This window comes from Saccostrea echinata, unplaced genomic scaffold (genome assembly GCF_033153115.1).
Source record: "Saccostrea echinata isolate AGI-Se365-2 ecotype Australia unplaced genomic scaffold, CSIRO_AGI_Sech_v1 ptg000009l, whole genome shotgun sequence".
Lineage (NCBI taxonomy): Eukaryota > Metazoa > Mollusca > Bivalvia > Ostreida > Ostreidae > Saccostrea > Saccostrea echinata.
The window spans coordinates 8992180-9002009 of NW_026889758.1; the positions used below are offsets into that span (position 1 = coordinate 8992180).

The following is a 9830-nucleotide window of genomic DNA, read 5'->3' on the forward strand; positions in this document are numbered from 1 at the left end:
AGATGTGTGTACACTATAATGGGTTATAAACAAATTATTTTAAGCTATTTATGAACAGTCGAAATTAACCAGGTGGTCGAAGTTACACTCGTCTGTGACCATCCTAACCTATATCCTCACGTTAAAAAAAGTCTTGTATCTATGTAAGTAAATTACTGCATAGTTACACCATTTGATAAATAAATACATCAATCAGTGGATAGGTTTGTAACGTAGACCTTCTGATTTTAAATTCATTTATTTACCTCACTCGGCACACCTCGGCCGATTCGTACCTCATCTGGATGAAGGTGACGGAATCAGCCGAGGTTTGCCGAATGTTATTTACCTTCGACCAGCCTTTAAATATTGCAGTATTTTTCTTTGCACCATCATAGGAAATTGACAAGTGCTGTCTACCCTTCAAACGAAATCGGGAGACGTTTTCCGCTTTGAATAATTATGAGATAATATTCATAGCCTAGGGAATGCAAGGTTTTCAGACTTGATTTTTAAGAAAACCGATACTTGGTCATAAAATAAAATTACCATTTTTTAATTGACCATTAATTATAAAAAAGTATGGCATTATTAATATTAGTCTGTCATATTTTGAAAATTTTAGGGTGGGGGGGGGGTGCGCCCCCAAGCCCCACTTAAATCCGCCAGTGGGGGCAGGCCCCTGAACCTCCTCTAAATTTGTCAGTGTTTTCTTTCATTATACGGACTTGCAGAATAAGCGAAATACTCCAGACATTTAATAAAAATCTCAAACCCGATCGAAAACGCGTTGACAAAGTCAAACCAGACGGTTTTAGTTTTTACGGCATTTTTACAGTGATATGAGAAAAGTCGGATAATTGCTGTTAATTTTAAGAAATAAAGTTCGGCATTTTTCAACCTCATTCGGTATAATATAATTTACTGATAATTTTGTCCGTTAAGGAGGAACACATGGACGAAGGATAAAAAAAGAGGTATTCTGCATGTACATGTACACATCATTGCTATAATTGTGTACTCGGGATTAAACCCAAAATCCTTCGTTACATTGTATTTGGGTATAATTTTCACAAGTTCTCTGGCGTATAATCATTTATTTTTATCTGTCTAAAGACAATAATTTCAGTTAATAGAGAAATGTTTTTATTTCGTCGTTTTTCCCCATCCTTTTGGTTTACACGTTTGCTTTGTACACAAAAGCGTGTGTTCATATACCTCTGTTTCTACACGCTATCGATGTGATCAGGGAGAACATGATATCCTCCAGCAATTTACTTCTTATGAAAACACTCGATGAAAACATATTAGGTGAAAATATATACACCCATTAGTATCTTAGTACCTTAGTATCGACCAGTTTAATTGCAATGTCACCAACAGTAACGATCGCTGGCCAGGACTTGAATATAATTTATTACCGTTATTAAAACAACTCGTCAGCTGAGTGGACCTATGATTTAAACAGTAAAATAGGGAAATTCCAGAGTTCGAAGTGTATTTATTTTGGGCGCTCTTCCGCATAAACAAATTAAATCGCATTTACGCGTACTTACATGCATGTACCAATAATTTGTGTCATGGGTAAATTCAATTTATTAGATGAAATAAAACAAATGCATAAGATTAATCTTCCTAAACAACACGTTTTTAAAACAATCTATCTGATATAACTGACGGTATAAAATAACAAAGAAAATAAAGGGTTTGTGTTTGTATTTAATTTGGAATGAGAACAAATCTTAACCTGTCAAATCACTTATAAAACATACTTCGTTTTCCAGACACTAATTGCCATGCGTAATCTTCACATGCACTGACCAAGAGGTCACAAGTTTGAAATGTATGGCTTTTCATTGCGTGAGTTTTGTCAACACATGTCGGAGTAGACTATCGAAGCCAATTGATTCCCAAAGAAAACTGCATAGGAAGGTTGTTTTTTTTTGGTACACTTTTTAACGGGTAAAATTCATTCGACGCTCGATAGAATTTTCAAATACAAGTGAAATATTGAGGCGGTTAAGTTACATGCGTCCGACCTAGTATTTTGTATGCAATAATATTGTAAGTTAGGAAGAAAATAATACAAACTCAAAAGTACTTAATTTTATTTTCGATTTTCCTGACAATTAAAAATGTGACCTCTACATACAATTATCGTTTTTAATTATATACATCCTGTTTAATGTTCATGAAAGAAATAGCAACTCGTTAAATAATAACATAAGAGAGATAAATAAACTGTTTCTTTAATACGCAAAGAAAGTGGTCTTTTCGGCATTCAAAATGCATTGAATTTGAAGTGAATAAGTGAAAGGCAGTTAAGACTAGCTGATTAAAACGAGCGAGTGATAATTAAACAGTAAGACGGAATCATATGAAAGATTCGAAATGATTTTAAATTAATTTTCCACAAAGCGCAATTATCTCAACAATGCAATGTTTATAAGAATAAATATGCAACTTTCTTGTAATTGAGCGAATAAAATATAAATTGAAATGTACTAGCGACTTACTCAAAGATATGAAATAATCTGAAAGATTCAACATATTTATCCACTCATCACTTAGTTAAAATGTATTTGGAAAGGCCATTCTATGGTTTGTTTTGTGTATGACCTTAGGTCGCTGGTTCACACGCCGATTGATCCTCGGTGACCTCCTTTGCCACGCGCTATCGAGGGAGGGGTTACATAATTGTAAACACACGAGGTGAATGTAAAAGGCGTGTACTTAATGGCTATGAATAGTCTATGTTTAAAGTTTTGTTTTATTTTCTAACTTTATTGTTTGTTTTTATATGATAAGAAGAAAAGGTTATCTTTTTTCCCTGTTTAGTAGACTGGTTTATCCAAATTTGAAAACAAACGAAATAAAAGGGAAAGTTGTCAGTAAATAATTTGGAAATAAAGCACAAAATACTTCAAAAACCTGATTCTAAAGAATATTAGCATCTAATATAGCAAGGTTTATTATTTATAGTAAGTTTATTTTAATTACACGCATGAAGAGCTCTTGTTTACTTGCTGAATGAAAACACTTACCTGTATATGTGTTATGCTTCTAGCTCATTTAGAACACAAGACTCAAACAAAATAACATTTTCTTGAGATCAATAAGATGTTAAATAACAACTTTGATTACGGCAGCTATTTCGAAATATTTACCGTTTTTGAGTTATAAAGCAAAAACTTTAAAGGGCCCCAGATCCCTAATTTTAGGGGTCAGACCCTTTTTAATGGTCTCAAATGAAAGGCCTTAAAATTGTGCACAACTTTTATTCTACATGTTTTATCAAAATATTTTTAGTTTAGAAGATAAAAAGGAAAATATGTGTAAATTTTCGCTCTTTTTGGCGTTCTAATTTTTGACCCCTCTCTAGCGCCATTTTGAATACAGAAATTGAAAAATAAAAACCGATGTGCACAACTTCAGTGCTTCTATTATTTAAATTCGGTAGAATTTCTACTCCAGCTTCAGTAGTCTCTGAGCCTTTGTCTGGAAATGAAGCCTCCTAAATTTTCATTTAAAGGGAGATAACCCAAAAGCGGAAGTGGGTTTTTGAAATGTTTGACAGCATTCTGATAGAATTTTGTAACGTCTTTAAACCCTGCAAATTTGAGCAAAATCCGTTGAGAAATGAGCAAGATATGAGGTCTCAAAGTTGGCGTCTAGGAAAAAAAAAAAAATAATAAGAATAATCTTAACCATCAGAATCAGTAGAAGGTCTTCCGCCTGGAGCGGAAGACCTTAATAATCTTAACCATCAGAATCAGTAGAAGGTGTTCCGTTGGAACGGAAGACCTTAATAATAATCTTAACCATCAGAATCAGTAGAAGGTGTTCCGTTGGAACGGAAGACCTTAATTAAACTTACAGTGCCAAAAGAAGATTGAAAAATTATATAAGGTGATTTGTTTTATCCACATAAATATGTCTACATTAAATGATTAATGTAGCAATGTCAACTTTAGTAAGAAGTTTTTGAGTTTGTGAGATAAATCCCTAAAAAGTTTTGGATCTTATGTGGGATGAATGTCCTCTAAACAGTATGGATACAGAAAGGGTTTATGTGGAGCAGAGTGAATCAGAAACTCTTGACTTGGGAAGATGATATTTGCTGAAATAAAGAATTTTTAGGTGCATAAACAATATTATTTTTATTGGAAATAGTACATATTATTAATGTCTATTAGAATCGTGGGGGAAATGCAAAAAAATATTTTATTTTTTTCATTTGATAGATAAAATTGACTGGGGTATAATGTCCTGATTTGGGGGTATAATATGACCTGATAGTATAAAATCTTCTAATAAACCCATGCAAGTTTGCATAATTTATGTATCAAAATTTAATAACTTTTAATATATGAAAGTTATTCAATGAAATGTGGGAGAAATTATATATTTTCTATTGTTCGAAAGTGCCTTTGAAGTTTACCAAGGGTATAATATGCCCTGATTGACCTTATATTTAAATGTGTGTGAATATTGCTTGCTTGAAAAAATCAAACATTGACTGGGGATAATAAAATCAATTAATGTTTTCAGGGCTTTCAAAAAGATTAGAAACATGTGGTAGTTTTACAAAAATAGGAGGTACCTTGTAGAAGCGATTTTAATTGAATATATCAAATTTTTCTCCATTTTGGCCAGTACAGTCATGATTTCAGCTGGGTAAAAGTACTGGGAGTTCAAAATTTCCACTACATTGCAAAAAATTTGAACTCACTACTGCTACTTTTCATCTATATTTTGGGTGCTCAGCAATATCTTATCAATAAGAAGATAGGTAAATACAACTCATTACTGATACAAATCTGTGTGTGATGATACAGAATATGAGTTAATATTCAATATTATGCACTCATAATGTAGTCAAAAGGTCAAAGATCAATTAAGTATGAGTTCTGTTCAATGTAATTCATTCAGCCTCTAATGGAAATAGATTTTCAAAAACTCGAAAGTCTTAAGATGTGTAGAAAAAAAATTGGAAAAAAAAGTTTTTAGAAATAAAATGGCTAAGTATTTGAATTGAATAACAAAGTGAAAAAAAACACCCTGCTCAAAATCTTACTTCCCCTCCCCGTGGTGAGCAGGGGAAATAGGTCATATGCATGCATTAGATTAGATTAATGTACATGTACTTTATATCTGTATATGAACCCCTGTACATGCGTAAGGTGCTAGCTAACAGAGGAGGCATTGTAGGGGTAATGTATACTTATAAATGTAACAGTAATATGTACTCTTTTGTAGTGGTAATGAGTATGTAGCAAATTGACTATTTTGAACATATAGTGATAATGTAAAGCACCCAAGTACTGGGTACCGGGAGATTTTGAAAGACCTGTGTATTGTAAAGCAATATATGTTATAAAAATGTATATAAACTTATTGGTGTAATGTGAAACATGTGTGGTATTAAGTTATATACAGAACATACTTAATTAAAAGACTATGTTTGATGATGCAATACTAATGTACTCTTCTAGAGAACAGTACCTCTCAAGGATCTTATATTTATAACAGTTGATGACCTAGCTGATATCTTGATATGATGTGATACCTGCAAAAGACCTCAGATGATGTGATATTTTGGAATGGCTTGATCACTTAATATATGACCTTATATATATATATATATATATATATTTATACATTTATAAGGTGTAAAAAAAAGATATTCTAAATATTTACTTCAATTATTTACCCTTTTCACAATAAGCAAGTTAATATGCTTAAGAGAAACATTTGAGAAAAGTATATTTTTTGCATTGATTAGCACCTAGTAATTTTTAAGACATACTCAAAAGTTTCCTTATATATATATATATATATATATATATAGATATAGATATAGATATAGATATAAAAATATTTTCCACAATATTTATCAGATGTATACTTAATTAATAATTTTTTATTTCATAAAATGTTATAATTAAATTGGAAAATTTAGATCCTTTTAAGTATGTTTATTAAATAAGCAGAACATGGTTGACAGGGCGCTGCATTTCATTTCTGGAATTTTGCACTGCATTTCTGACACTTTTTATTTTCATTTCCAACATTTTTATTTATTTTCATTTCCAACATTTTTATGCACTGCCATGAATATGGTCAGGGCATATAGAGTTTGTCATGCGTACGGTGTATCTTCCGTCCTACCATCCTTCTGTCCTTGAGAAACCTATTTGATTGTGTATTTCAATTACAGTGTAACAGCAACCCAGTCTTCTTCTGAAATTGTTATCTATTTTCCATTTTATGTAATTCTGATTGGGATCAATTTAATTTCGATTGGGATTGGTCCAAATTTTAAAATAATTTCCGTAATCTTTCTCAATTTCATTTCAATTTTTTTAAAAAATATTATTGTCTAACATTCTCCCTTCCATGCTAATGCTGTGACTTGTTTCTTGAAGATTTTATCCATATGTCTAAAAAGATATTCACAAATAATGTGTTTTTTATATAAGAATTTTTTTTTAAAGATATTTTAAAAAATAACTACCTGACTTTGCTTGACATGTTTTATTAGATATTCATATTATACATTTATTAACCAAAAATTTTAAACTCTAATCTCATTTGAAAATAAAACTATTTTTACATTTTTCATAGAAGAAATCCCCCCAAAATTGTATAAAATACTTAAGAGCTAATATCAGTCTTCAGTGCCGAAACCATAGATTAAAAGAGATGTCTTAAAGATCCATGAAATAAAATTTTGGTGTGGCATTCCTCCCCAAGAACAATGTTACTTTCAGGTGAAAATTCTCAATGAATTGTTCAGTTTAGGAGGGCTTCTTGTCCGTTTCTTAGAGTTACTCCTCTTTATATAGTTACCTGCTTGCATATTCACTAAAATTGATCAAATAAATGTTTTGTCTTTTTTTTTTCAGTGGCCAACCATGGAATCGTCAAGCTTTGCTTTTGATGACCATGGTTTTCCTCTTTTAAGATGTACTTCAAAATGCACTCAACTTGTTCTGTTCTTTGGCTGGTTAAACGCCACTCCACGAGCCATACAGCGCTATGCCGATCTGTATCACAGTTCTGACTACGATTTTCTATACATTCCTGGCCATGTGGCACAATTTGTGTGGCCCGCCAACTCTTTAAAGCTAGCAAGGAGGTTGTTGGAATATGTGGAGAAACTCCCTGAGTATCAAAACATTCTATGTCATGCTATTTCAATTGGGGCATACAATTATACCAGCTGCCTTATGCTTCTTAATGACATTCCAAATCAGTACAATTCCTTCAAGGACCGTTTTCGAGGGGTAATCTTTGACAGCCTGACCCTAGGCTCTACAGAGAAGATGAAGAACGGAGTAAAACACGGACTGACACAAAATCGAGTGGTCCAGTTTCTTATCCCTCGACTATTGTCACTTTATTTTTGTTTGACATATAATCACACTCTCAAATTTTTCGAGACAGGAGTAAAACTTTTTGTTGAGTGTCCCTTGCAGATGCCAACGTTGTTTGTGTACAGTCGGGACGACCCGATGTGTGATGCCGAGAAATTGGACGCTATCATTAAAAAATGGCGGGAAGAGTTTGATTTTACTGTTTCATTTGTATGTTGGTCGAAATCTAAACACGCAATGCATATAAAAGAACATAAAAAAGATTACATGGAAGCATTCATCGACTTTATAAACTGTGTTAAACAACAATCAAATAATTTAAAATGCAAATCTAACCTTTAAAGAGTAAAAATTCTCTGCTCTTAATTTTACATTTTTAGCTCAACTGAGCCAAAGTCTCTTGTGAGCTTTTCTGATCAAATTTTATAGGTTGTCTGTCGTCGTCGTCGTAAATTTTTCACATTTACTTCTTCTTCTCCAGAACCACTGGACCAATTCCAGCCAAACTTGCCACAAAATATCCTTGTGTGAAGGGGATTCAAGTTTGTTCACACGCCTTCTTTTAAGGGTAGATATTTCAGAATTATTGAAAAATTTAATGACGTCTTTAAAATTCTTTTTCTCAAGAACCACTGGGCAAGAAAAAATGAAATTTATTTGAAAGTTTCATTTCATTGTGGTCGCCCGCGTGGCGCAGTGGTTAGAGCGTTCGCTCTAGAGTCGCGGAGTAAGGAGTTGATCCTTACGTCGCGGGTTCGAATCCCACTGTGGGACGTGGAGACCGGTCCTTCGGATGAGACCGTATAAACCGAGGTCCCGTGTCGCAGTAGGTGCTGGCACGAAAAAGATCCCTCACTGCTCAATGGCCCTAAGTGCCGAGTATAGGTCAAAATTTGTAGCTCTCCACCGGCAAATGGTGACGTCTCCATATGAGTGAAAAATTCTCGAGAGGGACGTTAAACAATAAGAAACAAACAAACAAACATTTCATTGTGTCGATTCAAATTTGTTCAAATCATGTCCCCCCGACATAGGGTGGGACCACAACAGGGGATTTAAGTTACACATAGGAATATACAGGAAATATCTTTAAAATTTCCTTATCATGTCCTGCAGAGCCAGAATTAGTCATATTAATATAGAAACATCCTCTGGTAGTGTAGATTCAAGTTTGTTCAAATCGGGGATGGGGTTATCGTAATCAGTAATCTTAATCAGCTGTATTACAGGCATGCTTTATTGTAAATGTTTTATGTTTGTAATATCCTCTCTGTACTGTTTACAGATTTTGGAAATAAACTATTGTCTATTGTGTAATCAATTACAGTTTGTGGTATGATCATGAGTAATCAGTAATTATCCTTTTTCTTTTACAAGTAATCGTAATTTAATCGATTACTCTGAAAAAGTCTTGGAATCATGATTACTTTACGATTACAATATTAAAAAGAAGTTCATAAAATCATGATCTTTGATGATGTTCAGTGGATATTTTTCAATGTGCAAATTTGTTTATAAGCAAAAATTATTATAAAAATTATAGGCCATATATAGATATATCTTCTTCCATTGCCTTAAAAATGCTTATAATAAGGTCCATTGACCAGGCAATGAGTGAATTCTCTCACTCGATCTAACTATATTCAGTTTTCACTGCAAAATTCTTTAGCAACTTAGCAATTCACCTTGTGTGGCTAGATATATATATACTGAGGAAAATTACTGCAGGGTCATATACAAGTGATTTTTTTTTTATCAAATGTATCTTTGTGATGTGTTTTCTAAAAATTACAATTTTGTTTGATTTACATTAAAAATTATGTGAATTAATTGCAATAAAACTTTGCAATGTAACATGGCAGCAAGAAAATAAAATAAAAAAAATAATTGAAAGAAGGTCCTCGTTTTAAAGGATTTGAAGCTCATATTTTCTAAAATTTTCCAAGTAATATCATGACATGTATGTTGCTAAAGCATTTCACACTAAAATATATTAAAAACATGTTAAAAGCTTCTTTTATCTGGAAATTAAAACTATCATTAAAATATTATTAAAACTAAAGATTTCGGGACGCATTTGATTGACAAATATCCTTGCACGTTCACAAAGTTAACTTTATCCATAATACTTAGGAAAAGTAGTAGAAATGCGAAAAAGCAGAACCAACTCGCCAGTATTGTCAGTCCTTGCTCACTGATGTGTGCAGACTAATCAAATTGATTGATTGTATGTTGTTTTACGTCCCATTCGAGAATTTTTCACTCATATAGAGACGTCACCATATACCGGTGAAGGGCTTCAAATTTTTACCTTTACCCGGCACTTAGACCATTGAGCAGTGAGGGATCTTTATCGTGCCAACGCCTGCCGTGACACGGGGCCTCGGTTTTTAAGGTCTCATCCGAAGGACCCGCAACTTTCACTTCAAAGTGCCGAGCGCATGGCGAAGGAACAGTTGCTACCCATTTTTT

General features: G+C 33.0%; 1 protein-coding gene across 1 annotated transcript in view; it reads left to right on the plus strand.

Moving 5' to 3' along the window:
- The window catches only part of LOC133181739 (transmembrane protein 53-A-like), a 30457-nt gene extending 22377 nt beyond the window's left edge, over positions 1 to 8080 (plus strand). The window contains exon 2 of the mRNA XM_061316314.1: positions 6888 to 8080. Within this exon, the coding sequence (XP_061172298.1) occupies positions 6897 to 7700 (804 nt within the window). The 5' untranslated portion in view covers positions 6888 to 6896 and the 3' untranslated portion in view covers positions 7701 to 8080. The remainder of the gene's footprint in view (positions 1 to 6887) is intronic.
- Positions 8081 to 9830: the final 1750 nt, after the last annotated feature.